This window comes from Pelecanus crispus, chromosome 3 (genome assembly GCF_030463565.1).
Source record: "Pelecanus crispus isolate bPelCri1 chromosome 3, bPelCri1.pri, whole genome shotgun sequence".
NCBI classification, from domain to species: Eukaryota; Metazoa; Chordata; class Aves; order Pelecaniformes; family Pelecanidae; genus Pelecanus; species Pelecanus crispus.
Window position 1 is genome coordinate 128,580,792 of NC_134645.1, and position 21,360 is coordinate 128,602,151.

The window sequence follows — 21,360 nt, forward strand, 5'->3', positions numbered from 1 at the left end:
ACATCTGAGTTTGCAACACGTTTGTCCATCCAGCAGACTCATTCAGCCAGGAAGCCCTCCTTGCTCCCTTTTCACACATGAAGAATTGAGATCCACAGAGGCCGAGGGACTTGCCTAATTCACAGGCTAGTAGCACAGCCACCATCTCATTTATTTTGCCCATCAGTGTAACAGCTGGAACACTGCAGTTGAATAGTGTTCATTCCCAAGTTTGGTGGTCAGCACCATAGGACCCAGCAAGGGAGGGAGTCCAGAGACAACATCAGCCCTTGGCCACTGCCTCAAAAGAAATAAATTGGCTTCCATCACCCATGATGACCATTCTCCCCACCTGCAATAGCTCTTGGAGGAAAGTCCTGCTGCACGAACCAGGGACTGATTTATGGCAAAGCACAGAACAGTAGATTTCTGAAAGAATTTAGTGGCAGAAGTAGGTAACTGAATACCTGTAAGACTCCTGGGTCTACACGACCCAGGTGAATCAATAGGAAATGTGACAGCGCATTAACTCACCTGTGTTTTGTTATTGAAGGTAGCAAGCATGTCCCCAAATATTGGTCCAATAAACACACCCCCATCATAAACCACACGGCTAGAAACAGCTGGCTTCAGACCAGTGAGGTTTTCAGCAGAGACCTGGCAAAGAACAAAGAATTTAAATTTCTCACCCCTTTCTGTCACGTGATTTTAAATTAAAACTGTTACCCCAGAGTTCATACAGTCATTGCAAGGCAGCAAATAACTCCTGGAAACCCTTTCTCTGGCTTCTGCCATGACTCCTATTTCCAGGTCTAAATCTTCATTATCCAAGACTTCACAACATCTCCCTGTTCCCATCCTCACCTTGCAGGCAAGAAACTGAGGCGAAGAGATTCAGGAACCAAATTTGCAAATAAACTCCAATACTCAGTAATACCATTTGGAATTAGGCATGGAAATAGCTTTGAACATCTGCTTCTCAAAAACATGACTGGGTGAAACAAGGGCCTGTGCTACAGCTGAAGATGCAGCTTAAGCTTTTTTCACCATCCAGGCAAATGTCTTGAGCATGAGAATTCATTGCTTTGTTGAAGATAATTTTAAACTTTTAGAAGCTGGTCATACAAAGAAATAGTTTTTCTTTTGGGGGAAGGAAGCAGCTCAGTCTGAGTCCTTATTCAAAAAAGACACTTCTACCTGAAGCAAAACTTAAATGATAAATCTTGAGATGGGAGAGCGTGAACTGAACCTTCATCTGAGACTTATGAGAATCACATAGGAAACCATAAAGAATAGTTCTCAGAAAAAGACCTTCTTGGCCCATAAATGATGCCACAAACCTGTACTAAGCTTCAGTTACTGTACTGAAATATTAATGTGATTATAATAGCTTTCATTTCAGTATAGCAGTCCCTTATTGTGCAGAACTGCAAAAAAAAGCACAAAAATTACATTCTAGCCTCCTCATTTTGAAGCACAGGCTCTGAAGATGTAATTTCTCCTCCTGTAACTGAAATTGTTTTTTTTAATCATCTAATCTGGAATTTGCTTAAGCTGCTGTTCGTAATAGGAAGATAGATTGCCTAAGGTCCCATGGGTGTTTTCATAAAAACAAACACCGTCAGAACAACTCAGCCAAGGCCAAAGACATTGAATGGGGTTCCAAGTGGGTGTTAGTAAAAGAAATTACTGTACACTGATAACATTGGGCAAGTCCCCAGTTTTTGTTTTCCAAGTCAGTGTCCAGATGCTTTCATAGCAAGAGTTTGAGTCCTTGGTCACGATGAAGTCACTAGTGTTGAAGTACGGGGCTGTAGAATTATCTATGTTTTCTTGCAAAAGCTTGCGAAGATGGTGGGAGGAGATGTGCACTGAAACACCTGCAAAAGATATTAGAGAGCAGTGGATATCCTCATCCCTAGGAGAGCATATCTACCTGCTCCTAGAAAAGAAAGACGTTTCATTATTAGTGCGAGGCTGTTGTGGTTCAAACCTCTGCAACTGCCAAAAAGCAGCAGAGGGAAATTTACTGGGTCCCAAATGCCAAAAGATCTGCACTATTTAATAGCTAAGAAAACCTAGAAACTTCTTTCCAGTTGGGACCATCAGAAATTTTGTCTAAGTAATACTTTTCATTACATACAACCTACATTTTTAGGAGACAAGAAACTTCAGTGTGCAAGTCATGTTCCTTCAAAATAGAAAGGTTGGTGTATTGGGTTTGTATGGCAAGGTTTTGGTAGCGGTGGGGCTACAAGGGTGACTTCTGTGAGAAGCTGCTAGAAGCTTCCCCCATGTCCGACAGAGCCAATGCCAGCCGGCTCCAAGACGGAGCCACTGCTGGCCAAGGCTGAGCCCATCAGTGATGGTGGTAGCACCTCTGGGATAACATATTTAAGAAGGGGGAAAAAAACCTGCTGCACAACAAATGGCAGCCAGAGGAGAGAGGAGTGAGAACATGTGAGAGGAAGGGCCCTGCAGCCCCCCAGGTCAGTGCAGGAGGAGGGCAGGAGGGGCTCCAGGCACGGAGCAGAGATTCCCCTGCAGCCCTGGGGCAGCCCATGGCGAGGCAGCTGTGCCCCTGCACCCATGGGGGCCCCCGGGGAGCAGAGATCCCCCTGCACCCGGGGAGGAGCCCACGCCGCAGCAGGGGATGTGCCCGGAGGAGGCTGGGACCCCGGGGGAAGCCCGCGCTGGAGCAGGCTCCTGGCAGGAGCTGTGGCCCCGTGGGGAGAGGAGCCCAGGCTGGAGCAGGGTTGCTGGCAGGAATTGGGACCCCGCGGGGGACCCACGCTGGAGCAGGCTGCTCCTGAGGGGCTGCACCCCGGGGAAGGGACCCACGCTGGGGCAGTGCGTGAAGAGCTGCAGCCCCGGGGAAGGACCCACGCTGGGGCAGCGCGTGGAGGACTGTCTGCCGTGGGAGGGACCCACGCTGGGGCAGGGAGGAGTGTGAGGAGTCCTCCCCTGGGGAGGAAGGAGCGGCAGAGACGACGTGTGATGGACTGACCGCAGCCCCCATCCCCGTCCCCCTGCGCCGCTGGCGGGAGGAGGGAGAGAAATGGGGAGTGAAGTTGAGCCCGGGAAGAAGGGAGAGGTGGGGGGAAGGTGTTTTAAGATCTGGTTTTATTTCTCATTATCCTACTCTGATTTGATTATCAATAAATTGAACTGATTTCCCCAAGACGAGTGTGTTTTGCCCATGATGGTAATTGCTGAGTGATATCCCTGTCCTTATCTCACCCCACGAGCCTTTCGCTATATTTTCTCTCCCCTGCCCAGCTGAGGAGGGCAGTGACAGAGCGGCTTTGGTGGGCACTTGGCATGTAGCCAGGGTCAACCCACCACAGTTGGAAACTTCCTAGGTGAGAGGGGTGGGAGTGTGTGGGATGGGAGGGGTCAGTCTATGAAGATGACTTTGTAGAGTCCAATCCCAAATAAATGCAAATGATGTCCTATTTCTTTTGAAATTAATACCCATAGCCAAAGCTGCAGATACAATCAATCTCTCTAAACCAATTCATAAGAAAGAGGGAAAAGCACAAGACCTGGGAACAGGGTAAAAATAATGGAGTACGTTTTTAAAAGATGATATTCACAACAGGGCACTATTGAGAGAGCTTTCAGCTGTTGCAGAAAAATCTTAAGTGATAACATGGAGGAAAGAGTTATTTCATGAATATTCTAAGGTTACATTTTCCAATTTTATGATTTGACTTTATAATTGAGTCACAGTTCCTCAGTCAAGAACTTTATCATTGGCCTTGGTCATATTAACCTGCTCACTTTCATTGTAAGCCTCTTGGAATATTTAAACCAAACACAAGAGAACCTGGCACATCTAAAGGGTGGCTAATTCAAATCAGGCAATTCTATGCACAAAAGCTTTGTGGTATCTGCAAACCAGTTACCAATCCCAGTAATCCTAGAAGAGAATTAATTTCCTGGTAACTCGCACAGGTCTTGGCATACAAGACGACCAGAAGTATACATGCTGGAGAAATATCAGCATAACAAAACCTCGGGATGCAAAATCCCAATTCAGGATCTGATCCAAAGTTCTTTAACATTAAGGAAAATATTTCATATTGGCTGTATAGAGTTTGGAACAACCCCATACCTAACATCTAGAAATACTGCCCTACCTATAATCCTTAACTCCTCTCTTAAAGGACATCAAATGAAAAGATCTAGCAACTATGGCAATGGGTTTAAGCTGCCAGCCTGTACCCTGAGCATTTCAAAGGTTCAGTATTGTCTCTTGTTCACTTGGCTTCCTGCAAAGGAAATCCAGGTCCTGTACTTGCATCTTCTCTTACCTGATATCACTGTATCGGCCAAGTGGATGCGGAAGGTCCCTCCGATAGGTGGAGATGACTTTTGCAGTCTCTGAATGGTGAGGCTGACTCTCACATCCTCCGTGGAGACGTAGAGGTGGCCATACTCCTTAGAGCCTTCCCCAAGCAAAGCACCTCTGTGTGACAGAGAGGGTTCACATGAAGGCATTAGCAGTCAAGACCCCCACTGCTGACACCCCCACGTCACCAGCGGCAGAGGGACACCTATGGGAACAACACTCTTGAAGGACCCCAGAAGAACACGTTCAGAGTTCAAACAGAATTGAATACTCCCAACTTATACCTACGTAATACAGGCAATGCACACAATGGAAAGCAATGGAAAACCCCCTTTTTTAATTTTGGTGGAAGAAATAGTTCATACAGCACCGAGCACAAGCAAGTTGTGCCCCAGTACTGGTGTTTTTAAAGGACCAACTCAATGCAGCCTGGACAGCAGCTACAACATCAAAGCAAAAAGCTTTCCTACTTCATCCTGTAGTCTCCTGGAGTCTATCAAAAATCTTAACTCCCTGGAATTACAACAATATTTCGTACTAGAGTTCACCCAAAGCCCAATTTCTAAAACTTAAAATATTTTCTCCCTTCCACTAAAATTCTCCTTTTTCAAAGGAAAAAGAGACTCTGTGTGGTACAATGATGCCACCATGTGGTTAAGTGTCCGGATAACAGCTGAAGTCTCTCAGACCTCAACCGTGGCTTCTGCAGAGCAATTTCAAGAATACAAAACCAAGGGGACCACTGAGCCTTCTTGTCTGATGTACAGCCAGTACATCAGATTTTAGCTAATATTCCTGTCTGGACCGCGGCAAGTTGTATTAAAGAACAGCATGTTCTTAGCTAAGAGAAAGAGGCAGGTTTTTTTTGAAGATATCCAAAGAGAGTGATAGGCCCACCCATTTTTAAAGCATGTGCTGATTTCTGTTTTCAGTCTTCCTGGCTTCAGCATCACACACTGATTTCTCTTACATCTTCCTCTGTGAGATACAGAGGCCCACCAGTGCTAAACACTTTTTTTTTTTTTCTTCCTGGCGAGAGGTACTGTGATCAATCCATCTCTTAATCTTCTTTTTATAAGCTAAACGGATTGAGCTTCTTAAATCTTTCTCTCCTAGGCATTTTCTTCAGCTCTATAATCATGGTCATGGCTTTCCTCCCCCCCCAAGTTTTTCTAAATCCCTTTGAAAAATGTGCTCATCAGTGTTGTATGTAGCATTCCAATGCCAGTCTTATTAAGGCTACACACAGGAGTGAAAATTTCCCCTCTTTCTGTTAATTACACCCCTGTTTATGCATATTAAACCTCACACACATCCCCCTGTATTCTCATCCTTGCCTTTACCATTGGTGGTTTGTGTCAAAATACTACATTTGATGCTAGCAATTAAATGTGCTTTTCAAGGAGAGACTTTCACAAGTCCTTCTATGATGTGCTAGCTAAGTTGACTTCTACAAAAGAGCTAGGTCTGAACTGTGGTTTAACTGTTTTACTGAATGACTTCGTAGACTTGGGCTTTGCAGGGCAGCAGTCTGAGCTGCTGATGAGCAGCTATCATGTTGGGAAAACCGAGGTATAAACTGGATTGCGTCAGTCTTTTCCTTTGTGTTGATTTGGACTATGTCTCTGAACCCTGACAGGTGAATGATGAATCCACCAAAGCCATGGATTTCACCAAGAAAGGTAAGAACTTGGCTGCTCTGGGAAACAGACCTAGTTTTCTTCAGATCTTACCCAACTCTTAAAGGAGAATCTAGCTGTCTTTAGAGCACTCACAACTAATGGCACATTACTTTGCATTTGCTTGAAAGAGGAGACACACAAGGTAAGAAATCAAGTTAAGTTACAGCAGGCTTAGCTTCACCTTCTTCTGAAAGGAGGTTGCCTGTGGACACCTGAGCAAGTCACTTTGGGAGAAGTAACTGAGCCAAACTAACAGCTGGCTGCTGCAGAGGAGAAGAGGCTGCATCATTCCAGCTTCTCCCTTGCCTGGCTCTATTCCCATCAGGGCCTTGCTGGCTCAACTGGATACAATTCAGCTTTTACAGAACTTATCCTCTGACAGCATAAGTCTTTAATGTTGCGCGCTCTGATCTGGTCAGCCTATGTGTCTGCCTCCTCTTTCATTGTTGGGACTTCCAGAATAGAAACCATCTCAGTAAACAAGGACACATAAGGTGGACTTCCATTGCTTAACATGGTAATTGGTGTCATTAAAGGTGTTTGGGAGCATCTCTGGCTGATCTCCATCCACTGTTCCAGAAGGGCTTAGGTTTCCTTCTAGACCTACATCATATCTTGGTGTCCCATGAATATCTTACATACCCAGGTTAGCTGAAACATCTTAAGCACCTCTGGTTTAGCAACTGAATCTCACTCATACAGTGGAACTTCAATACCAGAATTAGATACCTTCGCTAAGATATGTACAATACATGTTCAAGATCCTATATGGTGAGCAAAGCTCAAAACATTCATGCTGAGAGTGAAATTAAGTATCTTAATTTAGAACAGCAGCCCATCTACTGACTACAGACATCTGTGCAGGATTCAGTAGTCTATAAACAGTCTGAACACAGCCCATTTGAAATGCCTAGAGGAGAAGATTCCAATAAAAGCACAGGGATTGCCAAGCTGCAGTCCCATCCTCCACTGCTGCTCATGTCCTGACAACCAGCTCCAGACATGTCAGGGGGAACTGCAAGAGGTATTACAGGGTATTAAGATGATCTGCTCACTGTCCCTACCTTGGAGAGAGAAGGGGCAGACTTGCACCACAGCCAGACACTATCCAGGACAAATTGTAAGTGGGAGAAGACCCCACCACAGATACCACTTCAACTATTCTTCCACCTGGCCGAGGTGGTTTGGGATCTCTCTGAGAAACTGAAAGAAAAAGAGCACAAGCATTCGTTAGAGCAAGGAGAACAGCTGTCACTATGCCTAGGTTATTTTCATTTCATAGCTGGAAACATATCTGCTTAGTGGTTTTTGTTTGTTTTTGTCTGGGCAAGACCATTCAAGAATTACATTTGTAGAAACACAGTTTCAAATAAACCAAGAATATTGATATTGGGCAATTCCCTCTTGATTTTTTTCACAAAAAATACAAGTGCAAGAAAACAAAATTATTTTTGTGCCTGTTGTGAAATACCCTTACCCTTTGAAAAAGTTTCAACCAGCCCTATCATTAAATATTTTAATGGAGTATTCTGGAAAGACAGTAACATTAACAGAAAAGAAAAAAAATCAGACGCCTTTACCAGTCACAGCTCTGTCTGCGATGATGACTTCATCAAGGTAAAATGACCCAGATGCTTTGTTTTGCAGCACAGGGCTCAGCAAGTCTATCTGATGCACAAACACTGGGGAATTGGCAGGGAGGTCCTGGAGAAGTGTAGAGAGATTCACACACCCTTTCCAGAGGTCAGTGCAGGTAAATGTCCAGCTGGAAGACACCAAGGTTGTGCAAGCTCTCTTTTGCTGTGAGGTAGTGGCAATAACCAACTTTTGAGGTGCTTTGTGAAGCTTCCAGGTAACATCAGGTACTGCTGTTGTTACTACTGTTATTTACTCATACACAAGACACTTGCTCAATGGCTTGTGATCACTCTCTACATGTCTGTTAGGTTCCCCATAGTAAGAAAGCAAGCTTTAGATCTCTGCTTAGTGGGATGTGGGAATGACTACCGCTGCTCTATTTTTGGCAAAACACTATGATAGCATCAATGACCTCAACAGGGGTCAATCCAGAGTTCAGGCCCCTTGGGAATACCAGATAATTGCTCGAGGCTCCCAGCTCTCTCCACCATGTAGTAATTTAATCCCAACTCCTTCTTCCCCTTCCAGGCATGCACACGCACCCCTCACACAACCTTACAGATACCCAAGCTGCCAACTTCACTTCCTGAAGTTCTTCAAACATTCCTGATTTTTTAAGTCTGCCTGCCCCAAGCTTCACATCTAACACAAAACTTTTCTACCCGTGTGATTCTAAGTGAATAAAGAAAATAAAAGATTACACCCATTTCAAAACTTTGTGAACCAATGATCTCATTAGGTTCCTGGAAGGGAGCGGGAGGGGGGAAAATCAATTCATCTCTCTGTCTCACTGCAAAAAATTCACTGACTTTTGCTAAAGAAACTGGGAAATTAATGTCCTCAGAAACCTTCTGGTGCGCTTGCCAAAGACAGAACAAACTCTCCATCTGTGCATGACTAAGGTGAGATAGTGCGTATAACAAGAAACACACAAATTTACTCAGTAAATCCTCAAAAAAGAATGGAAGCACATTCCAGGAATGCTTCCGCAGGGACAGAGGATGTGTCAGCTTACCCCAACTGACAATTTGTTCCTATACAAACAAGAACTTCTCTCAGTTTTCTTAGTACACCTTCTTACTACGGAAAGTGTAATCTCTGGAAACTGTAAAGGTCTGGATACCTTTTAGAGTCAGTTTCATTGAAATCCCATAGGCAGGTGAGGTTCCTCTTCACTGAACATAAAGAGACGTTGGTGTAGGACACCAAGATATGAAGGATATTGCTCATATGGCCTTTATGTGCAAAACACACCTGCAAAAATGGGGAAAAAAGACTTTCACAAATCAATCCACAGGTAATTTATATGTAATGTCTGTAGAAGATATTATATTCTGTTTCAATCCCAGTTCAACAATTGTAAGGAAACATGTTATTCAAGGTCAGCAATAAAGCTCACTGCTTAAGGCCAAATTGCCTTGAATAACACCTATGGAAGAGAGTGTGTGGCATCCAGGTGACCTGTGTGCCACCACATAGCATGAAACCAACCCCTTAGGCTTCAGTGAGGTTTTGGGGCAAAACATAGCTGGGAAGTACCAGTGGGGAATTCAAATATCTGGGAGGGAGGAAAGGAGACTGAAGGAGTTGGTTTGATTTGCAGGGTAGAAGGTTTGGGATGGCTGTCAGGTGAGGAAACAGGACTGGAGGAGGTCTGTGGAGGGAAACTGGAAGGAGAAACTGGAGGGAGTCTGGAAGGACTGCAGGAGGCTTTGGAGATGAGTCTTTCCCTCCTGCCACCTTCCTTTCAACCCCCAACTGTTTGCCTTCCCCCAGGTGGCAAAGAAAAGGTGACAGAGTTAAAATCAAGACCTTATTCCTATTAAAAGTAGATGTAGAAAATAAGCAGAAAAGTGAGCAAGAGCAGACCCCCAGATAACAAATTTTGTCCCTTTTGTCAAGAAGTGGTCATCCCTGCATCTTCCATCTTTTCCTAACACCATCCCACCTTTTCCTTTCCCTCAGCAAGGATTGCATTGCAGGAGCAGATGGCAGCCAGATGTGTTAAACTATATCTACATCCCAGGGATCTCAAACTATCCACCCAGTCAATAAGAGACACTCTGCTCTGTCCACAAGCATAGTCCAAAGACATGATCCTTTGTGGATTTAGGGGAAGTCTAAGCAGATGTGTTCAGTCCCCAGCGCAACCTACTCATTAAGAGCAACCACTTACATGTGTGTATTCAGTAAGATCATATCTTGGTAGAGTTGATGGGGAAGTCTTCACCAGCTGGCTTGGTCTGTGAACACTGAACCTCCCACAGAAAGGCTCTGTTCCACTGACAAAGTGTCCTGTGGTAATGACGTCCTTCCTATCTGACAGAGATAAAACACCAAGAGGGGATGAGAGGCTTGAAAATGATTCAGAAGACACCAGTACAGTCAAAAGATTCATGAAAGTACAGGACATGGGTATCCAAAATTTGTCAAACAGTCCTACTCTTGAGTATTCTCCTGCCCAGATAAATGGTGAACACCTGCAGGGCAATTGTTCCCCAGCTTAAGGGTGCTGAAAGACAGGAGGAGGGGACCATTAGATTACTGTTCTGACCATAAAACCTCATTGCAAATAACACTGCCTTTAGCCATATAGAGTATGTTTGACCAAATCCACCCTTCCTTTCCAGAAAACACTCAGGCAAAACTGGAAATTGAAGTATAAAGCAACAGTGAATCTGCTTTACCCTTTGGGGTGTTTGTTCCATTGGTCTATCAACCATGCTGCTGAAAAACTGCTAGGATTTCTTCTCTTTCTAGTACATAAAAGACTTTCTTCTGTCACTACATACTGACAACTCACCTGTTCTTCCAGGAAGAGAAATAAAGCCTACAAAATGAAGTTAATAGCAGAGTTTAAATAAAATTTGTCTAAAGGATGTAGCTGTAGTTCTTTGCACAACAAGTGTTGACCTGTCGAAATCTTCACCGGAAGAAATTATGAATGTAGTAGTATAGTACAGATATTTGCACTGGTTCAGTTTCAATCATCAAGGAACACTGACAGTGAAGACCTCCAAAGTCAGAATCAGCCATTTCCACAGCCTGAGCTGTAGCTACGGGCTATACCAGATTTAGTTCCCCAGCAGACATATTGAAATATGAATAATTTCACATGCCCCAAAACTTGCATTTTTTGTCTCTACTCCTAACATTTCTAACAACCAAAACCTATCACCTGCTTTGATAAATGTGCTGCAATATGACAGAGTTGTACTCTGTATTACAGAAAGAATCTCTCATTATATTAATCATGTTGGTTTTAATACTAGTTCCATAAACTCCATCAGAATACATACAAATAATGAATAGCTGAGAAACATAAATATATGTACTTAAACCCATTAAAAGTGTAAATTTACTATCATTAAAAGTTTAAAGCACATTTATTTCATAAAAGGAAATCAACTCTCACAGTAAATACTGGTTATTTGTCACAAGAAGATCACTACCTTCTTTCTCAAAGCCATCACGGAAAAGGATTTTAGCAGAAGCTGGCTCAGTTTCACATCCTACTGAAAGAAGTTCCTCTATTGCTGTTTGCACCTTTAAAAAAATTAAGAAATTGAAAAGCAGTCACAGTACAACGGTGTCTGGATAATTTCAGCAGAGAGCTTCAACACACACATCATCACTATATTTTTCGTCAGCTAGGGACCGGCGGCATGGCATCTCTGAACAAGCAGGTAGACGAATGGTAGAGAATAAAATTCAGCTCAACATGGTGTAAATGTCTATGTCTGATACCCTTCAGGGGTGAGAGACATCCTCGAAGTGTCCAGCAGCCTCCTCAGAAAGGTGCAGGTTTCTTACATGAGCTATATCACAGCCTGGGCACCTGCGTGCCCCTCCAGGCTCCACCAGTTGTGTTGACTAGATGTCTAATGACTATCATGGAGCTATCATCCAGGGTAGTTTTAACAGTGACCAACTACCAGATCAGGAGACTATGGGACTTTGAAGAAGCCAGATCAGAGCTCCTGTCTGAAGCAAGAGCCATACACTACACATCTGGTCTTAGAGAAGTCCAAGGGTCTGATATCTGAAGATACCACATACTTCGTTGCAGACATGACAGGCCAAGATCAGATGCTGTGATATGCTTAGAATATACCTGGGAGTTAGGCCCCCCCCCCTCCCCCCCAGAAAAAAAAAATCCCACTGCAAGACACTCCCAGTAAGAAAAATCACCCCTACATCATGTAAAGTTTACCTCATCTTCTGGGCCAAACACTTAACTGCTGTCAAGTACCAGAGCTCCATCGATTACACCCCAGCAGAGGACAGGGCATCTGCATTTAATGACGCCTACCTGGTGAGCCGTAGCATTTGTGGGAATCATTCTGCGCAATGTGTTATTCCAGAAGATGCTGAAATAACCGGTACCAGACACAGTCAACATCTGGCAAGCAAAGAAGCAAATAAATAAATGAAAACAGATACAAACTGCATGAGACGCACAGACTTCAAACCTGGTATCTTCTACTGAGGAAGATTTTAAAGCCAGCATTTTACCTTTTTAAGCCTCTGTAAATCAAGAGTCCCTTCAGCTACTCTTAAACTGCTCTTGTCCTCCATGGTCTCTCCTGACAGAAGCCTTGGGCTCCTGTTCTTAGATTAACAGGAGCACAAGGGATACATGGCTTGTGCCGACACATTGACAGCCACAAATGGTCCCTAAAGCTCCTGACCTGCAGCTGTGGGGTTCAGCCACCAGGAAAAACTTCCCTCATTGCCAAGCACTTCATCAAGCTGAAAGTTTCTATCATCTTAGGGATGACCAGATAACACACACTGAGTGTGCTGTCACTAAGGAGGGGAAATAAAAACTATCCCAAACTTGTATTAATTAGCATTAGTTAACAAGGTGAGGCATTAATGAGTGAGATAAAACCTGGAGGGGAGTCAGCATTGCTTACACTTTAATGCATGAGCAGATTTATAATGCAACCATAGGGTTTACATATGCCCACCAATGTGTGTAAAAACCACAAACACCTTCAGCTCATGTTGCTATTCTTATCAACTGTCTCAGCAGGTTAAAAACAAGGTGGAAACACACTTTCATGTCCAGCACTGACAAGGCCTTTACAAATAGGCTTTGCTGCCACCCATGTCAACTGAACCAGGGCTAGTCTGGCTCCCAGGGTCAAGCACAAAGCACTGACCTGTACTTCTGGCAGATGCAAGGCATGAGCCCGAATTTCGTGTCTCTCGATGTAGTAGTTGTTCACCACGTGGGGATTCAGCCACGTGTTGTGTATCTGGACTCCAACCCTCACCCCATTGCTGGGTGCCTTTCCATGATGCAGTGCTTCCAGGTAGTACCTCGAACCAGCGGCTAGCTCAAATTTCTGGGATTTTGGCTGCCAGTGCTCACTCCAGCTCTTCACCCAGTTCTCAGACCACTCCGAATTGCCGGCAGGGAGAGAAGCTATTCTCACCTGTGTCCAGACCAACTAAATCAATCAGTTGCAGAGACATTTATCCAGCCCCAAAAGACACTTTGTCCAATACCACAGCTCCAAAAAAACAGGCTTGTGCTTATACTTGATAACAGTGAGTTGATGGTTGACACCTTCCTATTATACAGGGAAAAGCCATCATCTCAAAGAGCTTTGGTTTAGGGTTCAATACCATAAAGAAGATACTTCTTATGGCTGACCCTAGCCCTAATAACAGTTCCCCATTCAAGTTTTCATGGATGACTTCAGTTCTACATCTCATGTCCCCTAAATACAAAAGAAAGAACTATGTCTACAGCCTTCTGAGATGTAGTATGTTATCATTAGTAAGAATAGTAATGCTATTTTTTTTTATAGATATAGATATTTTCACTTATCTTTCTCCTAGCCCTATTCAGTTACTAGACTTAAGAATAGCCCAGAGAAATAGATCACCTTCATTTATAGCATCCTCTCAGCTTTACAAAGGGAAGGACTAATGTTTTCAGAGGGCAAAATTTCAACAGGCAAAACAGGAGGTAAACTGAGGAAGTCAGACAACAAGCCTCCAGGTCCCCTTGCACAGAATGTTAATGATGGTGATGCACTGAACTAACAAAAAGGTCTTCTGGAAAATACATTCAAAGACTCTGGTTGCAAAAGTGAGTTTTTCATGAGCTGAGTGGCTGATAGGGCCAATGTAAAACATCAAATATAATCATATGGATTTCACTCTGCAATGTATTCATAATAAAGGCCAATAAGCCAATTCACACTGGGGAAATTCCCACTTGTTATGACCTTAATTAAAACCATTTCTTATCCTGATTTCATTTTTTCTCTGCCAAGAGTAATACCTTATGTTCTGGATCTTGGGACAAACTTAAGAAGAGAGATGCCTGACCATCTGCCTGAATCCAGAAGGTGTAATTGTTGGTCTGAGGAGCCACAAAAAATCCACGAAGCCTGGAGCTAAGCAAAAGCAGAATACTCATAACATACAAAAGAGTTACTGCAAATCCCCCCCAGCCCAAAACCCCACCTTCACACGTATACTGAGGAACAAGGAAAGACTGTGAGGCCAACTTATAACAAAAAAAACTCAGAGATTTTAAAACTGAAGGAACCTCAAAATGACCCATTTTCACATTAAATGTCATTGATACTTTACAGAAGTTTTCAAAAAGGAAAAAAAAAACAAACCAAAACAAACAAAAAAAAGAACAGCTCTGTGAAAATAAGCATGGTTTTGTTGTTGGCCATTTTTTTGTGTATTTCTTCTCAAGCAAAGCCTTGACCCTGAACAGGCAGGAAAAGGCTCAAAATCACACACAAGATCAACTGGGAAAACCAGAGAAGTGATAGAAAAATGAAAACATTCATGCATATTGCAGAGCTTTTCAAGGGTGCATCTGAAGAATGCACACCATGCCCACCAATTGGCACCAACATGGTTCAGATATTTTCACAGCTTGGGACAAATCAGTTTATTTCCATTAACTCCACTTGCACTTCAGCTGACAACATCAGCTGAGGATCTGGCCCTCCACATCTGGCCAGGGCTCCAGCCCAAGACAGCCTCTAACTGGAGCTCCTTCTACCTCTGCAGCAATTTCTTTTCTCGTATTTCAGCACATCTAGGCCAGGTAGAGCAGAAGTACAGAATGAAAGCAAAAGAGGGAAAAATAAAACACTTCACTGCATATTCTGAGCTTCAAAAGGGCCCCGGAGCACAGGGGTTGCTTTGATTTCTAGGAGCTTTGCAGTAAGGCTCTGCTATAAAGAGCTGTCAGGTGTTATTGCTGCACCTTACACTGCTAAAGGTGATTGCCATGGCTTCATCTCTTTTTATGATCACTGCGTACCTGAAGGCCTTCTTTGCCCCAGACAGAAATCTTACTGGGGAACTGGCATTAGGTACAAACTGCCATCTATATGCAGGACCTGCTTCTGTCAGATCAGAGGTGTCATCCCAGACTTCAAAGAGAAGCCCTCTGTTTCCTAGAAAGTTAAAATAAAAGTGTTCTCAGTAGCAGCCAACAAAAATCCCAGAGCACATGCTAGAATCAGTGATGTAAGGAGGCAGGTCAGAACAGAAAATTAAAATAATGAATTGGCTCTGTGGGTCTTTTTTGCAGTCCAAGGCAGAACACAGATCTCACTTTAGGGAATTTGTTCTAGCTTGAAATTCTCCACCAGAAAGAACAAAAATCTGCAGAGAGCAGAGCATCCAACCAAGCTTACATGTCTGCTCTTGCAGGAAAAGGTACTGAGATGATCCACAGTCAAAAGGAGCTAAGACTCATTTTATGCACAATAATTTCCTACTGCAATGCGGCACTCAAGTGGTGTCCGCAGAAGCTTCTGCAGTAGCTCTAGCTCAGCTATCCTTCCTTTAAATATTATCCATACTTTTTTCCCCTCATTTTCCACATCCCTACATATCAGGCTGACCTTCCTCCCACCATCGCCCATCTGCAGATGGTGCACTGAGATCTCCGCCTTGCCTTTCCTTACTACAGAATCATAGAATGGTTTGGGTTGGAACGGACCCTCAAAGGCTGCCTAGTCCAGCCCCCCTGCCATGAGCAGGGACATCTTCACCTAGATCAGGGTGCTCAGAGCCCCGTCCAACCTCACCTGGAATGTTCCCAGGGATGGGGCATCTCCCACCTCTCTGGGCAACCTGTGCCAGTGCCTCACCACCCTCAGCGTAAACAATTTCTTCCTTATATAGTCTGGATCTCCCCTCTTTTAGTTTAAAACCATTACCCCTTGTCCTATTGCAACAGGCCCTACTAAAAAGTTTGTCCCCATCCTTCTTATAAGCTCCCTTTAAGTACTGAAAGGCTGCAATAAGGTCTCCTTGGAGCCTTCTCTTCTGCAGAGTGAACAACCCCAACTCTTTGATCAGCCTTTCCTCATAGCAGAGGTGTTCCATCTCTCTGATCATTTTTGTGGCCCTTCTCCCTGTCAAACCTAGGAGAAACTGGCTTGATGTTGAAGCAGACAGCATTTTGGAAAGCCCTGTTTCGTGATTGCATTCATCACCAAACGATTTCTGCCCTCCATTTCCATGTGTGTTTGCTTGTTTGGACCTTCAGTTATTTGAATACTGTACCTGGCTGGGGGGCATGAAGCCTCCTGCCCTTGCCGACGGGTTCAGTGATGCATCTGATTTGCTGGGGAGACACGTGCTTGACCTTACAGGGGACACCTGGCAGCAAGAAAAGGAGACAAATGTGCTGCATGAGACTTGGAAACAGAGCTGAGCTGCAGCATGAACCCATCTTGTTTCCAAAAGGGGTCAACACTTTGCTAAAAGCATGGGCTTGTACTATCAAGCAAGCAAAATGGTTCATGCCCACAGTCAGAATAACTAGGCCTTCCTGGTGGTGAGTCCTACAGCTCCCACACTGGTATCCATCATCACCAGTTGGGTTTTGTGGTCAGGGCCATGACCACTGTATTGAAGAAAAAACCCAACCAAACAAAAAAAAACAACAAAAACCCTCCGCAAAACAAACCCCATCTAACACATTTCTCCTACCTGCAACAGTGACCTGCACCGGCTCCTCAAAGAAATCCCCCGTGACAGTGAGATCAGTGCCTCCTCCGAGACTCCCTCCGGCTGGGAACACAGAGGCTATTTCTGCAGAGGAAGGAACAGGGGAGGCTGAAGACGAGCGTTGGAAATGTTAATCCCAGCCCTGTTTCTGCCAGAGCCAGCAGTGCACTTGCAATGTTCCCAGCCAGAGCAGGCCCTCGTGAACGAAACAGGCATCTCACTGATTCTTCACAGGGTTTTTGGCAGCCGCTGGGATTACACCAGGAATGAACAACATGGATAACTTGGCCACATGACAGGAGAAATACTGTAAAGCTTGCACTATCACTTAGCAGTGGCTGCATCTGTCATGCTCAGATTGCAAAGCAGTATATTCTGTGCTACTGAGGAGCCTGGCAAAAAAAGGTGGAATTAAAACTGTTTTAATCCTCTTGACCTTGTCTGACTCACTTCTCAATTTAGCCTGCAGATTTAGATGTTACCACACTTTCCAATTGTCCCTTAGGCTTCAGGGACAAATGGAGGGAGCTGAACATCTGACATCTGAGTGTCCACACCATGACCACAAGAGTCTTTCTAGGATTTTATCTGTCACAATCATGCCCTTCCACACTGGAAACTTATTTTTCTCCTTGATGACATTTACTCACTTTGCAGTCACATGTCCTAGTTTAACCACACAATTGTACTTCTATAGTTCTGAAAAAAAAAGACTAATAAACAAGATGAGGGACATTGGTCTAAATCTGCTTTTTTTTTTTTTTTTTTTTTGCTAATTCATCTGGTATTTAAACCAGTGAGGTGGATCAGTGCAATACCTGAATGCGTTTGATACAAGAAAAGCTCCTGTTTGGCACTGATGAGCCAAGCACCTTTGTGTACTGCTGACCTGAAAGAGAAAGAAAATGCCTGAGAGATCCTTGGCCATTTAAGTTAAAATAGACCTTCTTTTGGCAGAGCTGGACACTCACTCTCCAGAGGAACAGTGGAACATTTCCACGAGGACCAACACCACCTTTCACCAGCATATCCAGGCATTGATTCAAGAGGCTCCATTACATGGCTGAAACGCTTTATTGGAAGCACTGTCATAGAATCATAGAATCACTGAATGGTTTGGGTTGGAAGGAACCTTTAGAGATCATCCAGCCCAACCCCCTGCAGTGAGCAGGGACAGCTTCAACCAGAGCAGGGTGCTCAGAGCCCCGTCCAACCTGGCCTGGGATGTTTCCAGGGATGGGGCATCTCCCACCTCTCTGGGCAACCTGTGCCAGTGCCTCACCACCCTCAGTGTAAAAAATTTCTTTCTAATGTCTAGTCTAAATCTAGTCTTCTTTAGTTTAAGTCTGTTATTCCTTGTCCTGTCACAACAGGCCACTGTCCCATTGTAAAGTATGGTTTTGATACCGTCAAAACCCATTTTCACATCCTTTTATGGCTATTCTTTCCCACTTGGATGAAGTGTTAAAAGCAAGGTGAAAGGATTTTATTCAACTAAGCTTAACAGATGACTTAGACTTCGGGCATTGAAGTTACAGTATTAAAACACCAAAGCAGAGATGCTTTGGGAGAGGAGCATTCTTTCTTTTCATTCCCAATCTGATGATAGTCTTCTCAAGATAGCACAACCTTCCTTCTAAGCAATGAAACACAAGATTCAGTAAAAATGTCATGCCCTTATCCCAGACCCAAATGCAGCTGTGTTCCCATGCAAAAACACAGAAAAAGAGAGAAAAATATTATTTTACTCACTTTCCTTTGTTAAACACCGAGAAGCTAATATTGTGGGACCCTGGAGGAGAGAAAAGTAATATGCTTTATGGCAGAAGCGTGGAGGGTTTCATGAAGAGTGCATCCTACCAAACCTTGTCCAGTTGTCCTGCGCCTGACTCTCCTCTTCCTCATACTTTCCTTACAGCAGTGTAACTGTGTTGATTTCAGCAGAATGTGTGTGCAGGAACTGAACTGAGTATGAGTTTGGGGAGCTTAGAGTCTCAGATTGTAGGTAGACACTATACTGTAGATACATAGTTACGTATCTGAACCTGCAAGCTGAATCTCAGCAGCAGGATTTGGTTGCCTAAGCATAAGTGCTTTCTGCCATCTTAGACCCTGTAGATCCTATCTGACCTCACTTGCTTGCTAGGAAGGTGCAGACTTCCTTCAAGACCTCCATAATCCGACACCCCACTGGAGAGTTCCTAGATGCCCCAAGATATCTCAAAAGCTCAGGCTATTATATTGTGCCATCAGTGTCTACATGAGAGCTAGATAGTAATTCCTATTTTATATATTTACTCCGATCATCTTTCCCAAGCAGGAAGCTTGCACTCAAAGCCTCCAAAAGAAATCAGAAGCTTCTTCAGAGTGCTTGGAAGCAAGGAAAAATGAAAGGGATCCAACCTGTTACCAGAGAGACTGTGAATAGAAGTGAGCACACAATTTATTCCTCTGATAAAACAGTAAAGGGAAGTTCTATCACATACAAGGATTAAAGTAAAAGTAGTAAACAGAGCAAAGACCCCAAATCACATTGTTGCTGTCAGCAATGCCCACCTCATGTCACGGTTTCACCTAGGTACTGCAATTCATTTTCTCCAAAGCTGTGCAGAGGACACAAATCATGGCAGTGGCTATGCTGAAGACTGGCAAGCCTTGATCTGAAGCATGTTTTGTGGACTCAGCCCTGAGCCACATTCCTAGCTTTGGAGACAGAGCAGGAACTTATGATTGACAGCCTCCCTCTGGAGTTGCAAGAATAACAAAAACCCATGCTCTTTACCCCTTTTCACCAACCTATGTGGTTCCCTTCCACCCGACACTGCAGGGTCCCCAGTCCATCTTCTGCCTGAATAGGGTAGCTGTGGAGAGACAAAGGACTTTGCTGAGCCTTGGGAGCGAAAAGAGAAAAACAAAGTGAGAATCATTTAACCAAGAAAAGAGGTAGCTTATACATCTAAGCTAGTCACGATTGGCTCCCTTTAGAAACAAGGCAGAGAAACAGGTGAGACAGGAGAGGAACAACTCATCTCCCCACTGATGATCAAGATTTCAGCAGCTTAGGAGGAAGCCTTTCAGCAACACACAGTGCTCCAGCTTGGCCCCTTTACCCTTGTTTCCAGAAGCTGATCCTCTGTTGGTCACCTTTACAACCCCCGTTTGAAATAAAAGCTGAGGGGAGACAAGTCTGGGCACACGATGAGGGTGAACAGGAGGACAAAAGTATTTCCCATCTACTTGCTCCTCTGCATGTCCCTAATCTGTAAGTAGGAGCACGTAGCAATTAAACCAGATATACTGGCATTACATCAAGCTTCTGGCACCATGGAATGATGCAAGTCCCATCATCAACTTACATTTGCATTTAAGTCCCCCTCCTGGGAACCAGGAGGAATTTTACAGTGCAATAAGAGGGTCCTCCGAGGACCCCAGGAGTCTTAGCCCTGACTTCTGCAGGAGCAGGTTTTTCCCCTGGTTCCCTGTAAAAGCAGCCTCCCTTTTCCGGGGCTCACAAGCACTGTGAGATGAGCATCATTCATAAAAGAAACGCTGCTGCAGAACCCATGGCTTTTTCTGTAATTCAGCAGGGTGCAAGAGCCAGCAGTCTAAAGGGTCTCCTGCAACTTATAAAAGACAAGGATACATTAATAGCAATAAATGAACAGTGCTGGGGCCCAGGCACCAGAACCTGTCTGCCTATGCTGTTAAATTTTTAGAGCTCTACTTGCCCAGTCTGGGCTCAAGTCAGCTAATCCATCTTTCAAATTGGTGTCTATATATGACTGAAGACAAGGCATTGACCAGGGTCAATAGGCAGCTTGGAAATGGCTACCCTGTTTTGCAGTCTAAAGAGTTGAACAGAACAGATGTAGCCAGGGCACAGTATACCATTTCTGAGCCAGAGAACAGCCCCTGGCCCTGCCTGGCTATGGCTAGAGCAACAGAGAGCCCGCAGCCCTCACCCACCCCTGCCACAGACCATATGGTCAACCTCCTATGGTCCCTCTCCATCTTAAACCAAAGCAGAAAAGCTTCTCCAAAAGCCAAGAAAATTTTTGTGCACAAGATGTGCTGAGCCTTTGCACCAACACAAACTAAAGGCAAGTCAAGAACTGACATGTTTCCAGCTCGCCTGTCAGCAAAAGAGCAGAGACTGGTCCATCCATCTCCTTCTGCCACAAGGATAGCTGGTCTAGGCAAAAAAACAGGAAAGATGAGATATGATACAACAAAGTTTCATTAATAAAATCCTGTCCTGTTAAAATCAGCAGCCAATATTTTCAAATGGGACAATATTACTGTATCACTTGTATTTAGCATTTATTAACCTCCTAGAAAACTGGACAAACCCATATCTTAGCCTGCAAAGTATATCCCCCAAATACTGCAGGACCTGCACCTCTGTAAAGACTGTGGCAGGAGCACCTTTGAGACAGCTAGCTCTGAACAACCTGTCTCCTCCCTGTAGTGAAAGGGTTGGTAGTCTGGGCCCCAGGAGGACTATACTCACCCTTGCCTTCCAGAAGCAGCAGGCAGCACAAGTACAGCGTCATGCTCACACAGCCATAACTGCTTCAAGGTGCAGCTCAGGCATTTTTTTAATTCACTGAGAGAAGACACTACAAACAACCTCTGCTAGGAATCATCCAAGCTCCTAGTAGCAAATCCAAGTATCCCCACCTTAAAGAACCAATA

At 44.2% G+C, this 21,360-nt stretch overlaps 1 protein-coding gene across 1 annotated transcript in view; it reads right to left on the reverse strand.

Moving 5' to 3' along the window:
* Positions 1-21,360, reverse strand: part of PKHD1 (PKHD1 ciliary IPT domain containing fibrocystin/polyductin) — a 275,411-nt gene that overhangs the window by 242,914 nt on the left and 11,137 nt on the right. The window contains exons 7-24 of the mRNA XM_075707750.1: positions 20,783-20,857; positions 19,462-19,526; positions 18,418-18,457; positions 17,484-17,554; positions 16,648-16,749; positions 16,219-16,314; positions 14,963-15,098; positions 13,955-14,069; positions 12,822-13,097; positions 11,966-12,055; positions 11,106-11,199; positions 9,830-9,972; positions 8,777-8,907; positions 7,596-7,780; positions 7,080-7,218; positions 4,296-4,450; positions 1,675-1,859; positions 514-636 (exon numbers count right to left, since the gene is read on the reverse strand). Coding sequence (XP_075563865.1) covers positions 514-636; positions 1,675-1,859; positions 4,296-4,450; positions 7,080-7,218; positions 7,596-7,780; positions 8,777-8,907; positions 9,830-9,972; positions 11,106-11,199; positions 11,966-12,055; positions 12,822-13,097; positions 13,955-14,069; positions 14,963-15,098; positions 16,219-16,314; positions 16,648-16,749; positions 17,484-17,554; positions 18,418-18,457; positions 19,462-19,526; positions 20,783-20,857 — 2,221 coding nt within the window. The remainder of the gene's footprint in view (positions 1-513; positions 637-1,674; positions 1,860-4,295; positions 4,451-7,079; positions 7,219-7,595; positions 7,781-8,776; positions 8,908-9,829; positions 9,973-11,105; positions 11,200-11,965; positions 12,056-12,821; positions 13,098-13,954; positions 14,070-14,962; positions 15,099-16,218; positions 16,315-16,647; positions 16,750-17,483; positions 17,555-18,417; positions 18,458-19,461; positions 19,527-20,782; positions 20,858-21,360) is intronic.